General features: G+C 45.5%; 1 protein-coding gene across 3 annotated transcripts; it reads right to left on the reverse strand.

The window, feature by feature from the left end:
- Nucleotides 1–8,939: 8,939 nt before the first annotated feature.
- On the reverse strand, nucleotides 8,940–23,778 carry Gins4 (GINS complex subunit 4). Of its 3 annotated transcripts, none has more exons than XM_008852308.2 (8): nucleotides 23,662–23,778; nucleotides 23,046–23,159; nucleotides 21,756–21,842; nucleotides 18,847–18,960; nucleotides 13,281–13,378; nucleotides 13,026–13,114; nucleotides 9,368–9,458; nucleotides 8,940–9,275 (listed from the first exon to the last, which is right to left on the reverse strand). In XM_008852308.2, the coding sequence occupies exons 2-8, from the start codon at nucleotides 23,139–23,141 to the stop codon at nucleotides 9,179–9,181; spliced, it is 672 nt and encodes a 223-aa protein (XP_008850530.1). In that variant the 5' UTR covers nucleotides 23,142–23,159; nucleotides 23,662–23,778; the 3' UTR covers nucleotides 8,940–9,178. The 3 variants fall into 3 exon arrangements, with proteins under 3 accessions (XP_008850530.1, XP_008850529.1, XP_008850531.1); XM_008852307.3 differs by having other exon boundaries at nucleotides 23,510–23,739; XM_008852309.3 differs by lacking the exon at nucleotides 23,662–23,778 and adding an exon at nucleotides 23,382–23,523.
- Between the last annotated feature and the right edge of the window lie 3,660 nt (nucleotides 23,779–27,438).

Raw genomic sequence — 27,438 nt, forward strand, 5'->3', positions numbered from 1 at the left:
CACCTTTCCCTCGGGGAAGGGAAAGATGTCAGGGGAGGGGAGGGGAGGGGAGGGAAGGGAAGGGAAAGATGTAAAGATGTCAGAGAAAGATGTCCGCCCACGGGTTGTGAGCTGGGACTTTATATATGGGGGCTTTAGGGTGTGGAAGGCGGAATGTTTGGGGGAGAAATCAGGGAGGGGGAAGCAGGTAGGATTAGGGCGTGGAAGTGTTTACTTTTTCCCTCTTAAGATGAGAGAAAAACAGCTTCTAAAATCTCTGGTTATCAGGTAGAATCTGCTTATCTTTGGAGGTCAGAGGAAAGGCAGGCTGCTTCTCAGCAGAGTTTGTTTCCCTTGACTCCAAAAGTCAAGGTGAGGTCCCTGTTGGGGAGGGGGAAAACTGTGGCTTTTTGGAACCCTAACAATTATATTTTATTTTATGTGTATGTTTGAGTATATTGTGTGTCCCAGAGACCTGGTTCCTCCAAGGGGTGAGGCCTGCCACAGAGAATGGACTGCAGAGGGGCTTCTGGGAGCCATCTTGGGATGGAAGCTGAAAGCTGCCAGGAACGCATGTTGGCGGGTGTGGAAAATGCACGGCAGCAAGCTTGGAAAAAAAAGATGGCCTCGTCACCCACGTCGTGAGAAGGGGCATTTGCCAACCTGGAATGAGACTGAGGGCCCAAGATGCGTGGGCAAAAGTTAACGGAGACTGTGGGTGGGCACAGAAGCAATCCAGAATGGTGGCAGCCCACTGTACAGAGCTGAGTGCTGGGTGCCAGGCTTTAGTCCCTGTAACCCCCCCCCGATATAATCTATAATAAATTCACGTAAAAATATTTGGTTTGTCTGATAGTGCAAGAGACCCCGAGAACTCTGGTGACAAACTGGCATAGTCTGGTCCAGATAAACGAATCACAGGGATGTGGGTTTGGGAAAGCAGTGCTGTTCCCGCTGCCTCTGTGGTGGGTTAGCTGGGCTCTGATTCACAAATCCAGGAGCAGCTGCCAGGAACCCAGGGGAGAAGGTAATCAAACCCCATACACTTAATGGGGTTAGTGATAGTCACGTGGGTTATACAATGGATTATAAAATCTGTAACTAAAAAGAGGCCAGCCAGGCAGAAGCATGGGCCACAGCTATGTTGTTAATGTGATGGTATGTTGTGGGTATGTGAAGATTTGTTAAAGGTTATCCAGAGGCTAGAAAATCTTTTACTGGCTCTGCACCCAGAGAGGGGGCGTGGCCACTTTGCATAATAAAAGCTGTGCCCCAGGCAGGGGAAGCTGAAAAGGCCAGGGAGGTCCTGGAAGACCCAGTTGCAGAGCTTGAGAGAGAAAAAAAGTGGGACACTTTAACTTCTGTAAGGTCCAAGGCCTTACAGAATAGTAAAAAAGAAAATGACCTAAAAGTAAAAATAGCTAAGGCTGCCCCTCAGATTCAACCATTGATACAAAAGGACAAAAAAAGCTAACAGTGCTGTAGCTAGGAATACTCCATGCTGGAACTACTAAAATTAGGAAAAACATAAGTAAGCAATCAGAGCACCCCTAGCCACGTGGCTTGTGAGAGTATGGGACATGGGAGCAAATGACATCTAAGTATTTCAGAAGCTTCACTGCTGAGTTATATAACCACCCATCCGTCCTTGTGATATAGACTGTTCAACCTAGGCCAATGCAGGGGGAGCAGTCCTTAATGGGATGGCTGGTTGAAGGCATTAAAGATATATGGTCATCACCAAGGGAGACTAACATGATTAGCAGGGGCTGGAGGACTATAAAGGAGGGGCAGGTATTACTGAGAGAACTAGGTATGAGAAAAGCAATATATGATGTCCAGTTCATTGGGACAGGTAAGATTGTGTTCACCAGAGATATGAAGGAAAGCTTAATTCAACTGGGACCTCAAGAATGGTATGGAGCTTTAATGGTTTTACTAAGTTCTTTGATGGGACAGGATCTTTGTAAAGTGAGAGAGCTTTGGCAAATCTAAATGATTCTGTCCAGCATGTAAAACGTGTCTGTAAAATAACAGAACACCCTATAAGAGATATAAAAAAGACCAGACAGATGCCGGGCATGGTAGCACACGCCTTTAATCCCAGCACTTGGGAGGCAGAGGCAGGTGGATCTCTGTGAGTTCAAGACCAGCTTGGTCTACATAGTGAGTTCCAGGACAGCTGGGGCTACAGAGAGATACTGTCTCAAAAAGACCAAAACAAAAAAAGACCAGACAGAGGAAATGGTCTAGTTGGGTTACTTGAAGACAAATGTGGCAAATGTGACTTATGTCAAGCCCAAATCCCCAGAGAAAAAAATTGATAGAAAACCAAATCCGGTACTAAGGCATTTCTGGAAGGCTTTAAAACCAGAAGAACAGTTTACAAAAGACAGTCGAAGGATAAAAACTGTACAAGGGGTGGCTAAGAATCCCCAAGGATTAAATAAGATGCATTTCTCTCCTGATAAAGGCTATACTAGGGGGTGGAAGCAGTTTTTCCCACCAAATTCTCCCCCAGCAACCAGGTGTGGTGTGGTCAATGGGGAATGACAGATATGGCTACAGTCAGGGGCAGACCCAGGGCCTACCTGACTCAGGGAACTAACAAGTGCAGCGGGGACAGGAGAAGCCCTCTGCCTCCTTAGCCCAGTGCAGGGTCAGGCAACTGGAGCCAACACCTATAAGTGTATCAAGAATAAAAGAATACAAAGAAACTCCATGTAAAATCCCCCAAGTGTGAAATGACTCCAAAGGGATCACTAAAAATGGTAAAGAACTAACCAAATTAATGCCTTGTACCTATGCTATGGTATCTAACAAGGGTATATGGAGAAAAGTTAATACAACCTTTCCATGCTATGTGAAACCTTGTCTATGACTGGTTTAATATATAATGTTAACCTTCCTTCGAGTGTTTTACAGATGTAAAACCCACTTGAAAGATACCTGAAGCAAAGGCCAGCTATAGCTGTAAGATTCTTGGGAATTTTATGGTTTGGTAAGATGAAGACAGAGACTCCCAAACTATACAACTGTTAAGACAATCTAAAGTACCAGGGGTGGGTTGCCCCCCGCCCCTCCATGAGCGGTTGGTCAGAGAGATCCTAGAAGTCCTCAGATTCACCAAGGCTATTGCCATTAATGTTGGTTGTAGACTAGAAAGGTCGGTAAGGCCACGTTGAAGACACTGCATGTTGTGAGCACGGGCGAAGAAGAGATGGAAGAGACTAAGCCAAAAAACTGTGCCACTGGATGAATGATGTTCATATTGCCAGAAGGCACTATGCAGATGGTTGGGGAAGAAAGGATCCCGCATGATTCTGCTCAACAATGGACACCGCGTGGTGCACACTATGGATATGCCAAGCAATGCCTGCAAGCGCAATAATGGCTTGACCAACATATGTACAACTGAAAAATTTCTAACTGGATAAGGCCCACTCCTGGGGTGGAACACATATCTGGTGCTATAGACCAGGCCAACGACTAGTGTCGAGAAAGGCCACAGGCCCTGTGCTGGATAGCTTTAGTGTCAACTTGACACACCTGGGTTGAGGGAGCCTCAATCGGGGAATTGCCTCTATTGGACTGGCCTGTGGCCATGTCTGAAGGGCATCTTCTTGATGAGTGATGTGGGAGGGCCCAGCCCACTGTGGGTGGTGCCACCCCTGAGCAGGTGGGCCTGTGTTGCATAAGAAAGCAGGCTGAGCAGGGGCCAAGGGAGCAAGCCTGTAAGCAGCATTCCTCCATGGCCTGTGCTCCAGAGCTCCTGCCTCCAGGTTCCTGCCCTGAGTTCCTACCTTGGGCTCCCTGATGAACTGCGTGTGACCTGGGAGATGTAAGACAAATAAACCCTTTCCTCCCCAAGTTGGTACTGGTCAGAGTGTTTTGTCACAGCAATGAAGAACAAACTAAGACAGGCCCTAATGGGGAAGCCATCACAAGTATACTGTTTAATGATTATAGTACGCCTACTGGGATATCTTCTAGACATTTGTATTTATATTCATGTTTGTTTAGGTGTGTCTACTTCCTTCCATTTGTCTTTTTAGTAGAAGAAACACTACTGAGACAGATCAATGGCCACGGCTTAAAGACAAATAATGGGGAGGCCCAAGAAGTCACTATCTCACCATGATACAAGAGAGATCACCTTACATCTGTCACCCCCCTCCAAGGCTCAGGGACTTTAGTGGAAGATAGGCAGAAAGATTGTTAAGAGCAGAGGAAAGGAGGGAAGAGTGTGTCTCAGAGACCTGGTTCCTTCAAGGGGCAGGGCCTGCCATGGAGAACTGACTGTGGAGGGGCTTCTGGGAATCATCTTGGGACAGAAGCCACAAGCTGCCAGGAACTCGCAGCAGTGGGCGTGGCAAAAAAAGATAGCCCTGGTGTCTCACCCGTGTCATGAGAGGGGGCATTTACCAACCTGGGATGAGACTGTGGGTCCAAGATGTGTGGGCAAAAGTTAACGGAGACTGTGTACGGGGGCAGAAGCGATCCTGAACGGTGGTGGTCTGTGGCATAGAGCTGGGTGCTGGGTGCCAGGCGTTGACCTCTTAAATTTCTCTATTCTCCTGCCCCCAAGATATAAACTATAATAAATTCACGTAAAAATATATGGTTTGTCTGATAGCACAAGAGACCCCGAGAGAACTCTGGCGACAATTGCCTGCATGTATGTAAGTGCATCCATGTCATGCAATGTCTGCAGAGTTTAGAAGATGGCATTGGTCCCCTGAAACTGGAGTTATATATGGTTGCTAGCCGTCATGTGGGTACTGGGATTCAAACCTGTGTCTTCTGCAAGAGCAGCCTGTGCTCTTAACCATTGAGCCATCTCTGCAGCCCCAACTATTTGGGTTTGTAATTTAACTTCCACTTTATATATAAATGACATATCTCAGGCAGTCTTCCTTGAAGTGGACTTAGGAAACGGAATTCACCTATGTGTGTAGCAGAGAATCTAACTCCTCTGTAGAGCCTAGTATGCACAGTGCAGGCATGCAGCCCTCAGCTCAGTGTGCTACCTAGACCAGCTACACCTGCACAACCTTGGGCCCCACTCAGCCCTCCTGCAACAGCATCTGCACAGCTTTTTACTATTGAACCCTGAACCTACTAAGCTATGCCCCTAGCTCTGGAATCTAAATCTTACCAAAAATCAAAGACTTAAGAACAATTCTGGGACAGCAAGACAGCTCAACGGTAATGGTGCCTGCAGCCTGAACAGGTTTGATCCTCCAGATGCACATGGTAGGACAGAACTCTCTCCTGTTGTCTGACCTTGACACATACACTGTTTCCTCCACACATACACCGTGTGCCCACCCACATATAAACATACAAAAATAAATGTAAACAAAACCGCAAACTGTTCTGACAAGCTTCTCCTGGCTGCTTAGCACTTAACAATGGAGTTTGCTGAAGATTTGGGCAACAATCTCAGACCTACCACTAAGATTCTGCTTTGGTACTTCTCAGGACTGCGGTGTGGACCATATGGGATCCAGCAAAAGTTCTGTTATCTGAGCTTAGACTACCTCCCAGACTTCATCCTGCACCACTGTTTTGCCAACTGCACTCTAGCCAGAGCTTTCTTCACTATCTAGAATTTCTTGTCATGTGATCTCTGTATGTCCAGCTTGTTTAGACCTCAGCCTAAATGTTATCTTTTCAGTGAGACCATCCTACACCACCATTCAGCCACTGGTGAGTCACCCTAATTCTCTGCAAGGGACTGATCAACACTATTTGAACACAGACAATGGTTTGGGATTGCAACCCTGGTGCCTTAACATGTGCTTGGCACACTGTCTGCTCAATATACATTTGTTTAATGAAGAGGGCAAAGCCACTGCGGAGAATACAATGCACTAGACGAACGTCACATGCTTTTATTTAGAGAAAACTTTCCATGCTCTTTTCTCTTGGCTGAGATAGAAATTCCAGTCACTCTTTCAGACCAGGCCGTATGAGTGAAAATCTGCACCTTCAAGGGATTGGAACAAGCTGTTTTCCATCATTCTTAAAGTGCTGACTGTTCACAGGCCACTGTCCTAGACTGCTTTTCTATTGCTGTGATAAACACTATGATCAAAAGCAACTTGGGAAGGAAAGGGCTTATTTGGCTCACACTTCCACATCCCATCATTGAGGGAAGCCAAGGCAGGAACTGAAGCCAAGACCATGGAGAACGCTGCTTATTGGCTTGCTCAGCTACTTATACAGCCTAAGCCCACCTGCACAGGGACTGTACCACCCACAGTGGGCTGGCTGGGCTCTCCTGTATCAATCAACAGTAAGAAAATGCCCAACAAACATACCCATATCTGATGGAGGAAATTCCTCAATGAGACAATTCCTCAATGGAGGTTCCTTCTTCCCAGGTAAGTCTAGTTTGTGTCCAGTTAACAAAAATTAGCCAGCAGTCATTTTACCCATTTTCCTAGATATGGCTGAGGTCCCAGTATAGGACAGTTAATCACGATGCTCTCCTCAGAGCTTGGGTTAGAGACAGTCAGATGGCCTGGACACTGGCCTGGCAAAGCTGTCTGAGAAACAGAGAGGACTGCAGGCTAACAAGGAGAATCGACTTCATTAGGCAACATGCTAAGAACTGTCCAAGGACTTCTTCTGACACAAGCCTTGACATTTAACAGTGGCTTGTGATTTTCAGTTGTCTTGGTTTGTTTCTTCATTGCTGTGGCAAAATACTCTGACCAATACCAACTTGGGGAGGAAAGGGTTTATTCAGCTTACATCTCCCAGGTCACAGTTCATCAGGGAGCCCAAGGTAGGAACTCAGGGCAGGAACCTGGAGGCAGAAGCTGGAGCACAGACCATGAAGGAACACTGCTTACTGGCTTCCTCCCCTGGCCCCTGCTCAACCTGCTTTCTTATGCAACACAGCCCCACCTGCCCAGGGGTGGCACCACCCACAGTGGGCTGGGCCCTCCCATATCACTCATCAAGAAGATGGCCCTCAGATGTGGCCACAGGCTAGTCCAATAGAGGAAATTCCACAATTGAGGCTCCCTTAACCCAGGTGTGTCAAGTTGACACTAAAACTATCCAGCACAACTGACCACTTGTCAACTTGACACACAATCACTATTAAACCATAACTTTCCAATTTCTGTCCCCAAGATATGATGTTAATATCACAACATAAGACAGTACAACCTTAAAAACCCCACAGCCCTTAAAAAATCCAAACACTTAAGAGTTCATAGTCTCGCAGGGCATGGTGGCACACACCTGTAGTCCCAGTACTTGGGAGGCAGAGGCAGGCAGATCTCTGTGAGTTCAAGGCCAGCCTGGTCTACATAGTGAGTTCCAGGATATCTGGGGCTACAGGGAGACCCAGTCTCAAAAAAAAAGAAAAAAAAGAAAAAGTTCATAGTCTCTTTTAAAAGTCTCTTAACTTTGGGCTTCTGTAAAATCCAAAACAAGTACTGTCTTATTTCAAAGGGAAGAATCTGGCACACCTAAGCAAAACCAAAGTCCAGCAAAGTAGCTCAAGGCTGGACATCTGGGATTCACTCACAATCTTCTGGGCTCCATAGGGTTCTGGCAGCTCCACTGCTCTGACTGCAGTCCACAACACACACAGCTCGTCTCACAGACCTAGGCCAGCTCCATGCCACACCTACTGCAGTCCTTGGTGGTCATCTCACGGTCCTGGCATCTCCAAAAAGCTGGGGTCTCCACTGAAACTAAGGCTACACCTTCACCAATGACGACTTCTTGCCTCTCTGGGTGCAAAGGCTCAGATTCTCTCCATGACCCCTTCAATCCTGGGGTCTGAACTGTAACTGAAGCTGCACTTTCACCTATGGCCTTTCCTGGCCTCTGCGTGCCAAGCCTCAGCTGCTCTCTGTGACTCCTTCACGCTTTCAACACCAGATCTATGCAGGAGACTTACACATTACCAAGTCCTGCTTCCAGCTTGAGATGGAGGCTTGGGTGCCCTCTATGTGCTGACCCTGAGGAAATACCTCCCAGAAGACTTCACCTCAGTGATGCTGGTCATCACTTATCAGCTTATAGCTGATTTTTCAGCCCCAGCTAACCAGCATAAATTGTCCCAGTAAAGGAAAGGTTTTACTTCAGGTTCTGGTCTCTTCTTAATCACAGCTGATTCTTCAGCCCCAGCCGACCAGAACCCATAGATTCTCAATCTGAAATCTCACACGAACAGCCCTGATGGTCTCCGCTTCCCTTTGAAGCTTCACAAGCCAGGCCTCCATCGTCTACAACTCTTTCAGCATAACTGTTCCAAGCTCCACTGCAACAAACTCGGAGCACGCAACAGCTTTTCCAGCCCAAAGTTCCAAACACTTCCACAGTCCTCCCCAAAACACCAAGCTCAGGTCTGTCATAGTAGCAATACCCCACTCTCTGGTACCAATTACTGTCCTACTCTGTTTCTTCATTGCTGTGGCAAAATACTCTGACCACTACCAACTTGGGGAGGAAAGGGTTTATTCAGCTTACATCTCTGAGGTCACAGTTCATCAGGGAGCCCAAGGTAGGAACTCAGGGCAGGACCCTGGAGGCAGGAGCTGGAGCACAGGCCATGAAGGAACGCTGCTTACTGGCCCCTGGCCCCTGCTCAGCCTGCTTTCTTATGCAACACAGGCCCACCTGCCCAGGGGTGGCACCACCCATAGTGGGCTGGGCCCTCCCACATCACTCATCAAGAAGATGCCCCTCAGATGTGGCCACAGGCCAGTCCAATAGAGGAAATTTCCCAATTGAGGCTCCCTTAATCCAGGTGTGTCAAGTGACACTAAAGTTATCCAGCACATCAGTTAAGCATGACAGAAACTGGTTTTAAGTCCAAGTACAGGAAGGCTAAGGAATTCTGTTAACAAGTTAGGGTAATTCGCAGGACAGGGAAGCCTTTGCATGACCCATCTTTGTCTTGCTTTCCTGAGCATGAAAAAGAAAAGGCACACAGCTGACAGTGGATTTATTTGCCAAGTACACAAATAAACAGAGTAAGGGCCCATATGCCGATACTAGTTCAAACAGAAGTTAAGAGAAGGGTATGTCGATGCCCTGACTTCCTTTCCATGTCTAAGTGGCCCACAACCGCTAAGGAAAGCCTGCTGTCTGGAGCATGACTGCATTACTGCTCCTAGGCACAAAGGGGCTTCCATGACTTCATGTCCTCAGGCTTGTTTATTCTGTTTTAAATCAGCTGAACTGCTCCAGAAGCAACAAGAGGTGCAATGGTTTTGTATCGGATCAAGTGTTGTGACCCCTCCTCCAAGTCAATAACATAGTCCCTGAAAGAGGAGGAAAAATTTTAGGTGCAGAGCTTAATTGCTTCTCCATGGGAGGAACTTTTCCCACTGTGAAAGGCCCACATGCCACTCACCTCTGCTCATCTGTTTCTGGTTCTACTAGTATGTTTTCTTGTCGTTCTTTCACTCTCAGAAACACATATGAATCTAGATCTGGTTTGGGAACTGCCAAAAAATCCAAAAATAGGATCATAAAATGAACAGTTAACAAGGTCAACATGAGAAAAGTCACTGGGGCTAATGTAATGATATTGACACTGTTGGTGTAAAGGCATTCTGGAAGATGAATGACCCGGATCTTTATAGAAACTACTCATTCAACAAGTGATGTAGACTTACAATGTGCAGGGATCTCTAATGCTGCAGTCTCCTATTTCAAAAAGGGTTCCTTCCAAGCACCCAGGTGAACACCTAAACAGTACCAAACCATATATATGCTCCCCTTTACATACATACTTATGATTAACGTTTCTCTGAGATTAGCATTCATTGTATAATAGAGCAATGATCCTATAATAATGTGGTCTCTACTGCTGTCCTGTACCTACCTTTATGCTTTTGATATGAGGTGAGATGACACAATGCCTATATGATGACTTACCTATGCATTGTGAGGTAGTGTTAGTCCACTATGTGAGGATTACTTCAACACAATGCTGTGGTATAGAGACAGTTAATCTGTAAGTGAGATTTTGTCAGACTGATCAGAACTGTTGGATTTGAAATTGTCCAGTTTGTATTTCTGGATCATGGCTGACCTTGGTTAACAAACCTTGAAAAGTGAAATGATATATAAGTGGGGACACATTGTAGAAGATGCAAACAAGCATAACATCATTCCACACAAGGTACTACATGAGCATTTAGTGATGCCTCACATTCATAGGATATACATTCAATGATGTGGAAAAAGGCAGTAGATGTAGGCTTTAAAGGACAGTGTAAGACTTAAAAGAGGGAAAATGAGCTTATATGTCACAAAAAGCTGGGAGAGAAATATAAAAATCTAGGACAGTATATAAAGCAAAGTTTGGTTATATGATGACAGACAAGGAAATATGGTTTTAACCTTAAGTAGTCCCTCACTGACCAACTACAGGTTAGAAAACTGCTGCCATCTCTCCACTCCTACCACTGGCCAACATCTCCTGTTGCTATATGACCCCAGCTGGCTCCTCTGCTCCTGGAATTCCACTGGTATCTAGAGGAATCTCAACTGCAGGATCCGAGAATTTACTGGATACTTTCTTGTCCTAAGGGCCCACGCAGGGTTTCTACTGCCCTTGGCACACCTCGTCTATGTGAAAGGGTTTAGGATAATGAGCTCCAAAAGCTTAAAGAAAGTCCTCTGGGATTCACCAGAGTTGATCTGGTACTACTGATGGCTTCCGATTCCAAAAGTCCAGTTTGGATTTCAACATGCCTGTCCCAGTCCTGTCACTGGGGTCTGCAAACCTCCAAATGTCTCAGGGAGACATGGGGAAGCTAAGCTAATTAAAGGCCCCAATTTCACTAGAACAGGCTAGTCCCACTAGTTTGTCCTTGGAAGAGGATCAATTCAAAGGTGTTTTATGTGCCACCTATGTCAAGTAGAAATGGCTTAGGACCAGTTCCAAGAATCCATATGCATGCCCTGAGGAGCTGGCACTAGGACATGACTGAGGACAATCTGATTCTTTCCTGTTTGAAGTGCAGACAAAAGTAATAGTCCAGAGAGGGAACTAGCCATGCACTGGTGTTTTTGCTTCTGTCTAGCAGGCTCAGTGAAATTTTACAAATCTGGTATGGGTCTGGCTTGTTCCAGCTCTTACAGGCTAACTTGTATCCCTTCAAAATCCATATATGTAAGCCAAACTATAACTTCTGGTATTTGGAATTGGGCTGTTTGGAGGCAGGTTTTTAAAAATATATATATTTTATTTATTATTTTTATTTTATGTATATGCGTGCATGCCAGTGTGTAGGTAAGTGCTCCCATGTTGTGCAATGCCTGTGGAGGACAGAAGAAGCTGCTGGATACCCCAGAACTGGAGTTAGGGTAGTTGTTACATGCCATGTGGGTGCTGGGATTTGAACCTGGGTCTTCTGCAAGAACCAGTGTTCTTAACCACTGAGCCATCTCTCCAGTCCTCGGAGGCACGTTTTTAAGAAGCTATTTATGTTAAGGTAGGTTCTAAACCAATCAATCAGTGTCCTTTTAAGAGATGAAGACATAGACAGATATTAGTGACTTTAAAAAAGAGATCTGAATCTGTAACTCTTACCTGAGGCAACAGGATGCTCTAAAGGGAGGTGAAACAGTTTATCCCAAAATGAAATTCCTAAACTCAGGAAGTAAGCAAGTGAATAGTTTCAGGAAGTCCTTGAAACTGTTCAGGTTTACTAGGTCCTTCATTCCCCAAGCAGATATAAGTCTTTAAAGATTGCTGAGAATCGCTCAAGACAAGCTGAGCTGCCTAGAAGAGGCTCAGACCAGCTAAGCCTCCCAAAAGAGACACTTTCCAACCTGTTGAGCTGCCAGAAAGGTATGTAGTATACTCCAGATTTCCAGCTTTCATGAGCTGACACCCATTCTGCAGTGGGCTTTTGGAGATGTAGCTGTCTTTGAGTCATTTCTGCTCCTGTAAGTAACTTCTCACCCACAGTCCTGTAATAAACTCCTTGGTTCATTAAGTTGGATTTTGGCTGTATCCTTACTCTAGTCTGATACTGGTTTCCTATCTGGAGTGAGTAGACATTTGTTCATGTACCACCAGGAATAGTGTCATATACCACTTTGGCCATGCAGGACACACAGAAGGAACCACGATGAAGGGCAAGTGCTCACCAGACATGGAACTGTTGGTACCTTGATCTTAAGACTTCCTAGCCTCCAGAACTGTGAGCTATTCAAATGGACTGAGACACTGTTCCACACCACAGGGCTCCTGGTGCATCACCCAGCCCATGCTAGGGCAGAGGCGAGTTCCCAGGGTCCTGTTCTATGTGTGGACTGAGCACACTGAGCTCAGTTAGTTAAATAACCATTTGATTTGGTCTGGCAATTCTGCCTCATCAGGCTCAGCTAGACAGTGAAGGTGAGGGGCATGGATTTTACCTACAAGCCTCAGGAGCCCAGCTGGCTGATCCAAGGCCAGGTGCTATAAACTCCCTTTCCCTGGTTCAGCAGGTAGCCGGGGCCAAAGCAAAGATTCCACCAGGAAGCTTAGGCACACAGTCCTTCCCCATCTGCCTTCCTTTTTCCTTTCCACACTCAATCCTGTTCCTACTTTTCTAACTAGAGCAGGTCCTCACAACAGAGCTGAGGCACCCCTGCTAGCAGAAGATGGTTTCCTAGCCACCGTTCTAGCCATCCAGTTCCTATGCATTCTGGAATCTGTGAGGCCTGCGTCTCCAGGGCTCAGAAGGGCCCAGTACCTCCCAGATGTTCAGAAGGAACTGCTGAATAGAAGTGTGGCTGAATATACATCTGGAGTATATTCATCTATACCTAGAGTGGCAGCCATGAGTCCAAACCAATCTGCAGGACACAAGAGTAATGCTGAAAGTGACCTCAACCTGTGGTTCTGATTACTTCTGTTTTTACCCAGGACCTTTGCTATATTATTTTCTTCATTATCTGCACACTTATTTTTCGATATTTGAGGAAGGAGATCACACACTCAGGCACCTGAGGACACCTGGGATGTAAGTTATGATCCTAACCCTGAGTAGGAAAAGATGTCTGCTTACCTGCCCTCAAGAGGTCCACTTTCTGCAGGTTGGGAGGCATGTGCTTTAAGGCAGCATTTTTAAGATGGGTCTCTGTGTGATCCATATACCTGGAACAAGGAAGTTCAAATGGCTATGGTGTGCACAAGGAGCCACCAGCGCTATCTGGCTGACAGCCATGGACAAAGGCTGAGATGAGCTCTGTGGATATAAACCAATCACCAAACTCCCGCCTGAAGCCAAGCAGAGGCAGTTCCATGCTTTCTGTTCACTCACTCTTTGGCAAAGACAAACTCTTCTGGAGAGAGGCTGGAAGGCTCCTCAACAGAACGCATTTTCTCCTTTTCTAGGATATGAGGGAAAAACTTCTCTATCTGTGAAGATAAATAAAAATCATGAAAATATCATTCGGGGTTTAAATGTCAAACACCTCTTCTATCTCCTCCCCTCCCCTCCCCGTCCCCTTCCTTCTTTTTTCTTCAGCACTCAGGATTGATCTCAGTGCCTTGCATATGCTTGGCAAGTGCCACTGAGCCACATCCATGGCTCTACTCATAAATAAAAATTTAAAAATATTTATTTTGTGTGTCTGTGCATTTAGTGTGCCCATGTGTGTACAGGTGTACCTATGTGTGTGCATGAAGAGGCCAGAGGACAACCTGGGGTATAGATCCTCAGGCACCATCTATCTTGTTTTATGAGACTGTCTCTCACTGGCCTGGAACTTGCTAAGTAGGAAAGGCTAGTCAGCCAATGAGCCCCAGGGATTTGCCCATCTCCACCTCCCCAACATTAGGACTGTAAGTGTGTGCCACCTCTCCAGGTTTCTTTTTCTTCCTCTCCATGTGACTTCTGGGATTAAACTAAGATCCTCATGCTTGCAAGGCAAGTATTCTACCAAATGAGCTATCTCCCTACTCTGTAATCGTATTTCTATTTCTGAGACAGGGTTTCACTAAGTTATACAGGATAGCTGTAAGCTTATACTCTTCCTCTTTCAGCTTCTGAGTGTCGGGATTATAGGTATGTACTATACATGGCTATATACTCACTTTCTGAGATTGTGGCTAATCTAAAAACTGACAAGGAGCTAGGAGTGGGATCAGTGGTAGAGTATCTGTCCAGTAATGTGAAAAGTCTTTTTCTATACCTAGCACCAGGAGATTAAGAAAAAAACACAAGGGGCCGAAGAGAAAGCTCTGTGGTTAAAAGCACTGGCTGCTCTTGCAGAGGAGCCAGGTCCAGCTCCCACAACCTACATCGTGGCTCGTGGCTAACAATCATCCATAAATTCAGTTCCAGGGGATCCGACACCCTCTTCTGGCCTCTGCAAGCATTGTGTGACATGGGTGCACTTACACATATGCAGACATGACACTCATACACAATAGAATAAAACCTCACAAACAGCAAGGCTCCAAGAATTCAGAGAAAAGAAAAAAGCTCCAAGACTCCAAAAAACAGTTCAAAGAGGGAAGCTTTTGTTACAGAAAATTTAAAAACACAATTATATTTGATACTGAAGAAAAGATAAAATATCATCTAATACTTTAATGTAATTGTGCAGGGCACCTTCTGGGAACTGAAATATACACAAAAGTTGCAAAGTGTATGCAGAATACTCAGATATAAAAATAACATTTAATTATAAGAATAAAACCAGAAATGAGACAAGAGCTGGAAAACAGTGCTAAGAACTAAAAAAGCCCAACATTAACAAAAAAGGCCAAAACAAACTCACAACCAAACAAACCCAAAAGCTAAATGCTTCAAAAAAGGTGTATATTCAGAACCCCGGAAGGAACTGGCTCACAATGTGGAGTAGTACTGTTCGCTCTGTCAAAGGAAACAATCTTGGGGAAGTAGAGAACTGACTAAGTCCAGCAGGAAGAGAGCACAAGAGGCAGCACTGACCTATTTTAAAGGATGGTAAATATAAACCTTTTGACTTGAACCAATTGTTTTTTGGGATAAATGAACATTTGTATGGAGCCTAGCTTAAGGTGGTGCATCTTCACATGCACATTGGTGGCTTTCCCTGACAAGTGGCACTATGTTAGATCAGATGATTTTGAGAGGGCTTGTTGAGTTAAAGGTAGGTTTCCTGGTGGTTGGGGGAGGGGGGGTAAGGAGGCATACCAGACACCTATTTTTTCTTCTTGTATATCTTATTTTTTTTGTCTTTTTGAGACAGAGTCTCCCTGTAGCCCCAGCTGTCCTGGGACTCACTTTGTAGACCAGGCTGGTCTTGAACTTACAGAGATCCGCCTGCCTTTGCCTCCTGAGTGCTGGGATTAAAGGCGTGCACCACCACGCCCGGCTGTATATCTATTTTTTTAAAGCATTTAACAGCCACACATGGGTAAATGCCTGTAATCATCCTGGCACTTATGAGGCTAAAACATGAGGACTGCAAGACTGAGGGAAGCCTGGACTACACAGAGACCTTGTCTTGGCAAAAATAAATAAAATAAAAAATCTGATAAGCTTTGTGACACCTTTCAGATAAATTATCCTAACAGAATAAACTGGGGAGTTTATACATGATCAAATAAAGAATACTGGTTCAGGGCTGGGAATACAGCTCAGCACTAGATCAGCTGCCTAGCATGTGTGAGGCTCCAAATTCAATTCCTAGCTATGCATAACGAAAGCAAAACAAAACAAATTGGAAAAAACTGGGCCAGGACTGATGAGTAGGTAAAGGCATTGTCATCAAGCTCAATGACCTGAATTTGATCTCCTGAACCTACATGAGTCCACAGAGAACTGACTCCTGCAAGTTGTTCACTGACCAGCACATATATGCCATGGTACACACACATATACACACAAAATAAATAAATGCCAAAAAAAACAAAAAAAAGCCTGTTCAGCTGGGCATCGTGGCTCAAGACTATAATCTCAGCATTTGGGAGGCTGAAGCAGGAGGGTCAAGTTCAGGCCAGCATAGACTACACAGTAAATTTCAAGATAGCATGGGCTGTAGAGTCTCAAAAACAGGCGCTGGAGATGTAGCTCATTAAGTAGTCTTGTCTAGCATGCACAAAATGCTAGGTTCAGTCCCTAGAACCACATAAAACTGAGTTCACGCTGGTATACACTTGTAATCCCAGCATGTGGGAGGTGGAGGCTGGGGGAAATCAGGAGTTCAAGGTCATGCCTCCCTACACAGAGAGTATGAGACCAGCCTGGGCTTTATGAAACTCGTCTCAAACAACAAGAGAAAGGAATATTGGTTCAGTGGGTAAATGTCAATCTGAGAGATGTCCATGGTAAAATATTTACTACTGGTTCCTTTTTATATTTTTATTATTTATGTATTTTTATTATTTATGTTCTTTTTTATATTTTTATTATTTATGTGTATGAGTGTATTGCCTGCATGTGTACCCATGTCATGCAATGCCCATAGAAGTCAGAAGAAAGTCTCAGATTCCCTGGAACTGGAGTTACGAATGACTATTGGCCATCACATGGGTGCTGGGAATCAAACCCAGGTCCTCTGCAAGAGCAGCCAGTGCTTTTAACCATTGGCTCAGTCTTATTAATGAGTCAGATATAACTTTTTATGACATATGTACCAAAACTGCTGATGATAAAGTATTAAGAAATGGCTAGTATTTTGAGTGACAAGATCAGGATCTAGAGGCCAAGATAATGGTCCAACTTAGTAAAAAACATTTAACAGGCTGGAGTGATAGCTCAATAGTTAAGGCACTTGCTGCTCTTGTAGAGAACCCAGGTTCAGTTCCCAGCATCCACATGGCAACTCACAGCCATCTGTAACTCTAGTTCCAGGGGATCTGATGCCCTTTTCTGGCTTCCATGGGCATAGGCATGCACACAGTGCACATACATACACACAGGCAAAACATACACATACATAGTATTTTTTTAAAAAAGATAACATTGAAGAGGCTTAAGTATCAATGCCCTACATTCAGGGGTTAAAATCCAAGCCATACAAGGAGAGGATGGTGACTGGACAGAGTAATTATACCGTCAACACTTCAGAGTGGTTTGATTAAAGGAGAATAAGGAGTGAACTCAGTGAGGTGAGTCTGCCAACCACACTTAGATCCTGACAGTGTTCCTATCATAGCCAGGGAAGTGACCCCAACTCCACAAAGGGGTCAAACAACTACAAGTGGAGAATTATATTTATTTCTAGGTGGCAGTATGGTTTAAGAGGGAAGCTGACAGCTCAGCGGTTAAGAGCACTGGCTGTTCTTGCAGAAATCCTGGGTTCGAATCCCAGCATCCACATGGTAGCTAACAACCATCTATAACTCCAGTTCCAGGGAATCTGATGCCCTCTTCTGAATCCTCCAAGGGCACTACACAACACAGGTGCACTTATATACATGCAGGTATAACACTCACACATAAAAATAAAAAGAAGGAAGTGGACAAACCAGAAGCTTTTAGAGAAGAGATCAGGAGAATAAAGTCAAATGGTTGAAATGTTTAACTGATGAGATTTGCAGGAAGTCTTCAGAAATCTGAACCACTCCTGATTTGCAATAGCTAAGGAGACAAAAATAAGTGAGAAGAAACTTCAAGAAAGTTAAGAATTTGAGGGTAAAACTGACAACATAGGGGCTGAAGAGATGGGTTGGTAATTAAGAGCTTTATTATTCTTCCAGAGGACCTGAGCTTGGATCCCAACATCACACAGATGGCTCATAAATGCCTATAACTGCAGTTCCAAGAGATCTGGCACCTTCTCCCAGCTTCTGTGGGCACCTTTAAATATGTGGAATACATACATACAGGCACATACACTATATACATCAACAAATTTTAAGAAAAAGTTATTTAGGGGCTGGAGAGATGGCTCCGTGGTTAAGAGCACCAGCTGCTCTTCCAGAGGACCCGGGTTTGATTCCCAGCACCTACTAGGTGGCTAACAACCATCTGTAACTCCAGTTCCAGGGGATCCGACACCCTCTTCTAGTCTCTCTGGGCTTTGCATGGCAGGGGTCCACTTGCATACATGCAGGCAAAACATTCATATACATAAAATAAAAAATAAAAAATTAAAAAGTTATTTAGGGGCTAGAGAAATGGCTCAGTGGTTCAGTTCTCAGCACGCACATGGCAGCTAACAACCATTCATAACTCCAGTTCCAGAGGATCTGATGGCCTGTTCTGACTGTTCACTGCCTTCTGGCACTGCCTGAACATGATATATGCAGGTAAAACCCTCATACACATAAAAAAAGATTTTAAAAATCGATATACTTGCCAGGTGTGGTGGCCCATGCCCTTAATCCCAGCACTTGGGAGGCAGAGGCAGGCGGATCTCTGTGAGTTCAAGGCCAGCCTGGTCTACATAGTGAGTTCCAGGACAGCTGGGGCTACAGGGAGACCCTGTCTCAAAAAGACCAAAAAAAAAAAAAAACCAATATATAAAATAAGAATGTTTTACAATTTCCTGTTTATATCTCAGGTGGCCCCAGAGCTACAGTAGAATGGCAAGTTATCATGGTCAATTTGATAGGTGTAAAGTTGCTTTGTGAAACTAGCTCTCCCTGGCCAGAATTCCCTTATAATCAAACAATGCTAAGAACTCTTTCTGCGTTACCTCATTCTAACCCCAGTGTTGGCGGTGGGGTAGGGGCTAACATACCAGAAAAAATAGACTAAAAATATGTTGGTTTTCCTGTAAGGCTTATACAGTTTGCTATCAGCTACACTTTCCAGAATGCTCTCTCCCTAGCCTGGTTACACTGATGTTAGGCTCTTAGAATCTTCAGACCATCTGTCAACTTCTCATGCTATTCAGTCAATGTTCCAAATTTTAGTGCATTAATGTTCACAGGTATCTATGTCCAACCTTCAGGAGTCGACACCTCAAGTAGCTGCTAAGGACATAGCGGATCCTCTCCATTTCCATTCGATGGATGCTGACCTTCAGGTCCCCACTTTTGGCTCTTCTGAGATTTTCTTCCTATTAAAAGAGAAATTACTTTTATTTTATGTGTATGAGTATATTGCCTGAGTGTATGTAAGTGCACGTGTGGTTCAGTGCCTGTGGAGGTCAGAAGAGGGCATCTGATCCCCTGGAACTGGAGTTATGGATGGTTGTTAGCAGCCATGTGGGTGCTGGGAATCAAATCTGGGTCTTCTGTAAGAGTAGGCAGTGCTCTTAATTACTGAGCCATATACCTAAGCCTCATGGAACACAGCGGAACAAGGGGTAGAGAGAAAACTAACGCACCCTTCAACTCTCACCAGTGAAGCTTCCTTATACAACAGAGTGTGATGCACACAGAAGGTCACAACTAGCAAAGCTTTAAAGAGTAAGAGACTGCACACTGTGTATCCTTGGATGGGACTCCTATATTGAACCTCATCCACCCATGGCTCAGGAACCATTTTGGAACGGGGTGGGGGGGAGATCGTAAAGAGACAGGACTGGTTCATGAACACAGGGAAGCAGAGGCTTTCAGGTCACTGGAAGTCTGCACATGTGAACTTAGGGCAATGGTGGCATCAAGCACGAGGACCCATGCCAACTCAATTAAACAAGGGCCTAGAGGGGAGGAAAGAAATGGGTGGCAGGCTGGCCCTAGACTGAGAACTACTGGAGACTGACTGATGCTGGATGAGGGAGGATATGCCTTATATATGATCTCTAGATGGGCTGACTAGACTGCGGTGGATGAATTTATGCTGAAGGACATTTAGGTACAAATACTTGGCTGGATGGGGCTTCGTGTGTATGGCAGAATATATGAGGTCCAGTGGGGGGATGGAGGGGCATGGATAGGGGAGGAAGCCTAAATTTGACTAAGAACTGTTGTATAAAATTACAAAGCTCAATAAAAAATTTAAAAAAGAAATTAAAGTCTATTAAAAACATGATATTCAAAGACAAAGAAACATTAAGCATTAGCAAAGTTGAGGACCCAAGGACTATGTAGCCAAAGGAAAAACATCAAAGAATTCTCATCCTCATTCTTTTGTATGTGCACATGTGTGTGGTTTGTGTACACTGGGGATAGAGCCCAGGGATATGTGCCCAAGTTTTTAAATTGAAATGACCATTTGAATAGAATCTGAAAAATAGAGTCAGCCACAAGAGTTGTGCTGGTTAAATTTTAGTGAATTGGACACTAACAAGAGTTATCTAGGAGAAGAGAACCACCACTGAGAATTTCCTTCATCAGAGTGGCTTGTGGCCATGTTTGTGAGGCATTTTCTTAATTGTTGGTAGATGTATGGGGGCCCTGGGCAGGTGGGCCTGGACTGTTCAGGAAAGGCAGCTGAGCAAGCAAGAGGAAGTGAGTCAATAAGCAGCATCACTCCGTGGTCTCTGCATCAGTTCCTGCCTCTAGGTTCTTATGTTGGCTTCCCTCAGTGATGGATTGGTGACTTGGTAGGTGTAAGTCAAACAAACCCTTTCCTCCCCAAGTTGGTTTTGGTTAGTGATTATAACAGCAAGAAAAGCAAACCAGAACAAGGGTGCAAGATTCCAATCCAGTTGTAAAGTGATAATAATACAGCACACAGCAGAAATGTGCTAAGGGGTCTATAAGCCAGTATTAAAAAATCGGGCAGGGGTGGTGGCACAAACCTTTAATCCCGGCACTCAGGAAGCGGAGGCAGGTGGATCATTATGAGTTTGAGGTAAGACTGGTCTACAGATTGAGTTCCAGACCAGTCAAGGCTACATAGTGAGACCCTGTCACAAAATTTAAAAAAAGACAAAGAAAAAAAAACAGTTGAGGGGCTGGGGAGATGACTGAGTAGGTAAAGTACTTGCTACCAAAGGCATGAGGACCTGAGTTTGGAATCCCAGAACTCACGTAAGCTGGGTGCAGTCGTACCCGTCTATAATCCCAGCACTTGTACCACAAGATGGGAGGCAGAGACAAAACAATCCCTGGAAGCTCATAGGCCAGCTAGCCTGGTGTACACAGTGATGAACAAACAACAGGCCAAGCTTGTCTCAAACAAGGAGGAAGGTGAGGACTGACACCCAAGGTAGTTCTTTGACCACCATACACATGCTGTGGCATACATGTGCCCATACTCTTATACACAAATAAGCACATGTACGTACATACAAAGTAAACAATCAATCCATTTTTAGAAACCATAAACTACCAGCACTTTAAAGTCAATCCGAAGGTGGTTAAGCCAACAACATTATAGGCCAAGGACCACAAACTCAAATGTCTGTAAGGGCCAGGCAGGTAAGGGATACAACGTAGGTGGTCAAGGGATTGTGGGGAACAGAAAAGTACAGTCAAAAAAGGATGGCCCTTAGCTGCTCTGGCCAAATGCTCTTATGTAGAGCTGCCAGATCAGTGACAGGTCTTAAACTATTCATAGGAAACTGACATGCTGGTATTTATAGAACTCTTGGGGCTGGAGAAATGGCTCAGCAGTTTTAAGAATAATTGCTGACCCAGATTTGGTTCCAAGCATCAACATAGTGGCTCACAACCATCTGTAACTCCAGTTCAAGGGGATCTGACACCCTCTTCTGGCTTCCATGGGCACCAGGCATGCATGTGGTATGTATACATACATATAGGCAAAACACTCATATACATAAAAAATAACTCAAGAAAATTTTTGTAGGAATACTTGTAGTTTATAAATGTAGACAACTTTTTTTAAAGTACTGGGCTGAGCCAAACAAAACAGATCTGCTATTAGACCACATCTCACTATGGTGATCAAATGCTTTTAGCTTTTGTTTTGCTTTATAACCCAGAGACAAGTAACGCTTACCATGTGTTCTAGCTGTTCCATGACACATTCAACAATCTCTGACTTGCTTTCCAGCAGCTCAGGGGCAAACTTTTCATTCATCCAGGCCTAAAAACCAACATAAGAAAATTAGTGACACTTAAAATGGAACCAAACAATCTGGAGAGTCAGTTCATAGCTCATGAAAATTATGCATCTCACAGCAAGTGCCTTTACCTACTGAGCCATCTTGTAGGTCTATGCCAGGTGTGGTGGCACACGCCTTTAGTCCCAGCACTTGGGAGACAGAGGCAGGTGGATCTCTGTGAGTTCAAGGCCAGCCTAGTCTACATAGTGAGTTCCAAGCCAGCTGGGGCTACTGGGAGACCCTGTCTCAAAAAAAGACCGAAAAAAAAAAAAAAAGTTAGTCTATATATCTCTTCATTACCAATGCTTAAGCACTTTCAAATACTTTTTCACTCATTATCTGAGAGAAAACAGAAATAATTATTTCCTTATCTTATTGATGAAAAGAACAGACTAGGGGCTAGAGAGATGGCTCAGTGCTTAAGAGCACTGACTGCTCTTGCAGAGCCCAGGTTCAATTCCCAGCACCCACATAGTAGCTAACGAGATAAGCTATATAACTTGTGTGGGACTGCATAATTGACGAACAGCATGGAGGGGGTTTGAAGCCAGATATTCAGAATTCCTGAACTGCCAGAGTTTTATGATAAGATCATTGTAAATAACGTTACTAGCACACTAGAAATAATCACTGCTATTATGACTAAAAAATATGCTGGCACTTCCTTGCTAACTCAGGCATTCTTCAGTGAAAACAACTGGACTGAGGTAGAGAACAAGTTTGAGCTGCACATAGAGTGTCCTGAAAATACCCCAATACAGCCTTGCTGTGTGAAATGTCCTATCAAGTATGTCCAAAGCTGTCCTCCACTAGCCACACTTGAAGGAAGTTTCTTACAAAGAATGTCCCCCTCTTTCTATTTTCATGAAGAAGCAGTCCCTTTTTTTAACTTTAAAAAATTTTATTTATTTTTACTTTATGTGTATGAGTTTTGCCTGCATGCGAGTACACTTGTGTTGTGCAATGCCCCTGGAGTTCAGAAAAGGGCATGTGGGTGCTGGGCTCGAACCCGCGGCCTCCGGTAGAGGGACCAGAGCTCTTAAGGGCTGAGCCATCTCTCCAGCTCCTGCTTTCCTGAAATCAACCCTGACTTATGTTTCCATATTTCTTGAGCCCTGGTATTCGCACACCCGGAGTGTGTTAAAGGCTAAGGTCAGAGGCTGGGGCTCCACCTGGGCGCTCACCTGCTCCAGCCTTTCGATGAGCTCTGCGGGAGTGAGGACCACCTCCACACTACCCGCGTCCGAGTCCTGTTCCTGGAGATCCCACTCTTCCGCCATCGTTTCCAAGCTAGGAAACTAACAAGAATAAAAGAACCATCAGCCCGCAAAGTGTGTCCCATTTCCTTGCCCGAACAGGCTTTCAGAGCAAGGCTGGCGGGGGGAGCCAGGGCCCGCTGGCTGCGGGTGCAGCACTCAGACTAATTTTCCGGGCCTCCCCTCTCCCCTTAAGGAGGAGGTCGGATGTCAGCTCCGCTCCCTCTACGGCTTCCGTGGATGCACCCGGACTCAAGCGCCTACCCTACTAAAGGCGCTACTTTGCTGCTCTCTGCCTCGGCGGCACAGCACTCCAGACGTGAGATGTGCATCCCGCTCAGCGGCCGCCGGCCCGGCACTGGGCTACCGAGACCCGGGAGGTCGGCGCTCACCTCGCAGCGGGCGCTTAAAACTGGCGCCAGGCCTGCAGGCTCACTCCGCCCTCTCCCCTCGGCGCAGGCGGCTCCGCGCCCCTGGGCCCAGCAGGCGGCGGACAGAAGCGGGCGGACCCGGAACCGCCGCCGCCGGCCCGGAGTTCACTCGCCTGGAGGGAAGCGGCAGCAGGCCGGGCTCAGAGGACTTCCGGCATTCAGCTCTCTGGCTCCTCTCAGAAATTCAGCGCCGAGGACACGGTCACCGCGCTCTGGCGGCAGGACCCAATCACAGCCCAGAAAAACGGGGCCAGGCCGCCATTAGGCCCGCCCACAGGAGGGCGGGGCCTCGTTCACCTCCCGGCTCACTTCCGGAAGGCCAAGGCGGAGGCTGGCGCTCAGTGTGCCGCCCAGACAACGCCGACCCGGAAGACCCCAGGCCACCCAGCTCTAGAGCCTGCAGTCGGCCGTCGGGCCTGCCAGTGCGGGTCCTTCCCTTGCAGCCCAGGACAGTGGCGTGCCTTCCTCTTTGCCAGGGTGATGGCCGCCACTAGTTCTAAAGTCTTTAGGGTAGCGGGACTTGAAGCGGCAGCAGACCCTCCGCTACCCCACCTTCTGGGAGCCTGGGAGCAATGGGGGCCTAGGCCCCTCAGCCGGTGAAAGGGAAAAGGCGCACGGGAGGAGTACCTTTCCCGCGGCATTTGAATTGCTGATGCTTTTCTCTCCGGTGTGTTTTGTTTCTTGTGCCAAGTGTCACTTCTGACTTTCTTGTGTCTCTTTCCTCTCGGCTGGAGGACTGAGGAGCTTCCTATGCCATACTAATTTATAAAAGGGAGAAAGGCTGGAGAGATGGCTCTGCGGTAAAGAGCACTGATTGCGCTTGCAGAGGACCCGGGTTCGATTCCCAGCACCCACATGGCGGCTACAACCGTCCCTAACTCCAGTTCCAGGGGAATCCGAAACCCTCTTCTTACCTCCGCAGCATTGCATGACATGGGTGCACTCATACATGCAGGCAGTACACTCATAAAATAAATAAAATATTAAAGAAGAGATGTTTGACTGATAATGCCTGTTATAATAAAAATTATGGGCCAAGGGAGATAGCTCAGGTGATGAAGTATTTTGCCTTGTAAGCATGAGGACCTCAGTTCATTCTCCAGAGCTCATTAAGAAGCCAGGCACGGAGGCAGGAGGATTGCTGTGAGATCAAGGCCACCCACCCTGGTGTACATAGCAAATTCCAGGCCAGCTGTGGCTACAGGTAGACCTGTTTCAAAATAATAATAAATAGGGGTTGGAGCCATGGTTCAGCAGTTAAGCTCACTGGCTGCTCTTGCAGAGAACCCAGATTGCCAAGCCCAGCACCCACACAGCAACTACCAGCCTGTAACTGCAGTTCCAGGGGATCTGATGCCCTCTTATGACCTCTGCTGTCATCACACAACTTTGGTGCACTTACATGCAGCATGCATAAAATAAAAATTAAAAAAAAAAAAAATGGTAAACAACTTTCCTCCAGTCGGGCATGGTGTGTACTCCTGTAATCCCAATAGGAGCATTGCATAAGAAGCAAAGGGCTATAATGGCTAGTTTATATTCAGACAGCATGGTCCAAAATGGCTAATGATAGACATCTGCAGTTACTATGAGTCAGCACAAAATGGCTGACATTGGTTGTCTAGGGGCCCCAAAAGCAAACAGTGATATAGTCGGTTATATAACCATTGCTGGCAGAACGCCATTTGTGCGTGAAAATGACCTTGAGATCAGAGGTGAGTACCTTGGCCTTTGCCAGCCACCCTGTGTAGGCATGTGTGTCAGTAGCAGCCATCACCCAGAGTGAATAAAGGATGTCTTACTTGCCTGTGACTCCTTGCTTTCTCTCCAAACTCCTAATCTGAACCTCCTGACCTCCTGTGACTGTCATTCCTTACATTGGAACTTGGACCCCACAGATTGCCAAGTGTTTGAACCAGTTGGGGATAGTGAGTTCTAGGTTAGCCTGGGCCACAGTGTAAGGCCCTGTCTCAAAAATAAATAAAATAAAAAGCCAGCCATCAATTTGTCCTTCGCAAGATAAAGCACAAGAGTCCCTTTCTTTTGTGTATTCTAACACCCACAACCTTTATGTTAAAACATGTTCATTCTCTCAACACACACAATCTGTATATAAATTTTTTCATGGTGCTGGGGGTGAAACCCAGGGCTTTGTACATGGTAGGTAAGCACTTCACTACCCCCAGTCCTAACCTGACATATTCTATTGTAATTTTATGTGTACTCACATACATGTGTGTGGAGGCCAGAGATCAACCTTGGGTGTTCTTTTTCCTTGTCTTTTTGTTGTTTGGGGTTTTAAAAAAAAGATTTACTTATTGTTTTTATGTGTATAAATATTTTTGTCTGCATATATGTAAGTGCACCACACATATATAGTGCCTACAAACAGAAGAGGGCTTTCTATCTCCTGAAACTGGAACAGTTGGTTGTTAGCAGCCATGTGGGTCTTGGGAACTGAACCTGTATCCTGTGCAAGAGTAGCAAGTGCTCTTAAGTACCGAGCATCTCTCTAGCCCCTTTTGTTTTTGAGATAAGGCAGAAAGCTTTTTTAAAGAGCTACTTGTGGGGGCCTGGAGAAATGGCTCAGAGGTTAAGAGCACTGTCTACTCTTGCAGAAGACCTCGGTTCAGTTCCCAGCACCCACATGGAGGCTCACAACTGTCTGGAACTCCAGTTCCAGGGCATCCAGCCTGCTCTTCTGGCCTCCGCAGGCATTGCATGACATGGGGGCATTTACATATATGCAAGCAAGATACTAATACACATAAATAATAAATTTAAGTCATTTCAACTTTGTGTTTTGTTATCCAGTGGTTTTTGGTTGTGTCAAGTCATATTTTGGATAGATTCCCTGATGTTAATCTTATACCCTTCTTGAAATGTGACACATTCCTCCATCAAAGAGTATATTTGGATCTATGCTCTTGTCTCTTTTTTTTTTTTTTTTAACTCTCCTAGTGCTGAGGGTCAAATCCAGGGATCTACCTACCACTGAATCACATTCTCCATCCCTGTTCTGACCTTTTAATTCTAGGAAGCCCCTTGCAACAGCTCAGCCAGAAGAATTTAGCAGAAATGATGTTATACAGTATGATGGTTAGATTTAATGTCAATTTGCCACAGATTAGAAACTTCTGAGTAGGAAGCCTCAAATGAGAAACTGTCCAGATTCCTTAACTGATGTGGGAAGGCCCACCCAAAATGTGGGCAGCACCTTCTAGTAGCAGCCCAGATTGGAAAACATGACAGGAGGAAGATTATTCGTTTTTTGCTCGTCTCTTGCCACGGAGTTGATTTACTCTCATTGCTTCTGCCGAATCCTTTGCTGATACCAGAACCAGTGTTTCCAGGCTTTCATGGTTGACGAAGGACCAGTAGCTCTCCAGGAACCCTCCAGGTTTCAGTGCCAGATTGGTACTAATGAGACACCCAGCCCCGGGAACTGAGCAACTACTGGGTTGTTGGTCTTTCAGGTGTGAGACAACTGTTGTTACTATTTCAATGTAAACTGATTTAATGAAATTGTTTAATATATATGCTCTGTTCCTCTAGAGAACCGTGACTCATACAATGGTTTCTGACTATAGGCAATGTAGCTTCCACCTGGTTTTGTTTTCTTGACCTTGTCCCACAGGAGCCACGAACTGCTGTGTAAGAGTACTGGCCGCATGTGATGGCTGTGCTGGAGAGCACATGTAGAGAGGTTTCACAGGCAGAACAGAGGAGCCCCAGCAGTCCTTCCAGCCCATCCTCCAGATGTCCAAAGTAAATGAGTCTTCAGATGATTCTGCCTTTCAGACCTCCAACTGTTTCAGGTAATGTGGAAGGGAGCAGGATGAGTTATCTCTGCTGAACACTGCCCAGATTGCAGATTTGTGAGCAAAGTC

Source organism: Nannospalax galili, unplaced genomic scaffold (assembly GCF_000622305.1).
Source record: "Nannospalax galili isolate Female #2095 unplaced genomic scaffold, S.galili_v1.0 scaffold366, whole genome shotgun sequence".
Lineage (NCBI taxonomy): Eukaryota > Metazoa > Chordata > Mammalia > Rodentia > Spalacidae > Nannospalax > Nannospalax galili.

Excerpts from the sequence above, each read along its gene's own strand:
- Gins4 (XM_008852308.2), bottom strand. The coding sequence starts at position 23,141 with ATGGCGGAAGAGTGGGATCTCCAGGAACAGGACTCGGACGCGGGTAGT. Across the intron at positions 21,843-23,045 it reads TCATCGAAAGGCTGGAGCAG|GCCTGGATGAATGAAAAGTT; the intron begins GTGAGCGCCCAG and ends GTTGGTTTTTAG. Across the intron at positions 9,276-9,367 it reads CCAGAAACAGATGAGCAGAG|GGACTATGTTATTGACTTGG; the intron begins GTGAGTGGCATG and ends CTCCTCTTTCAG.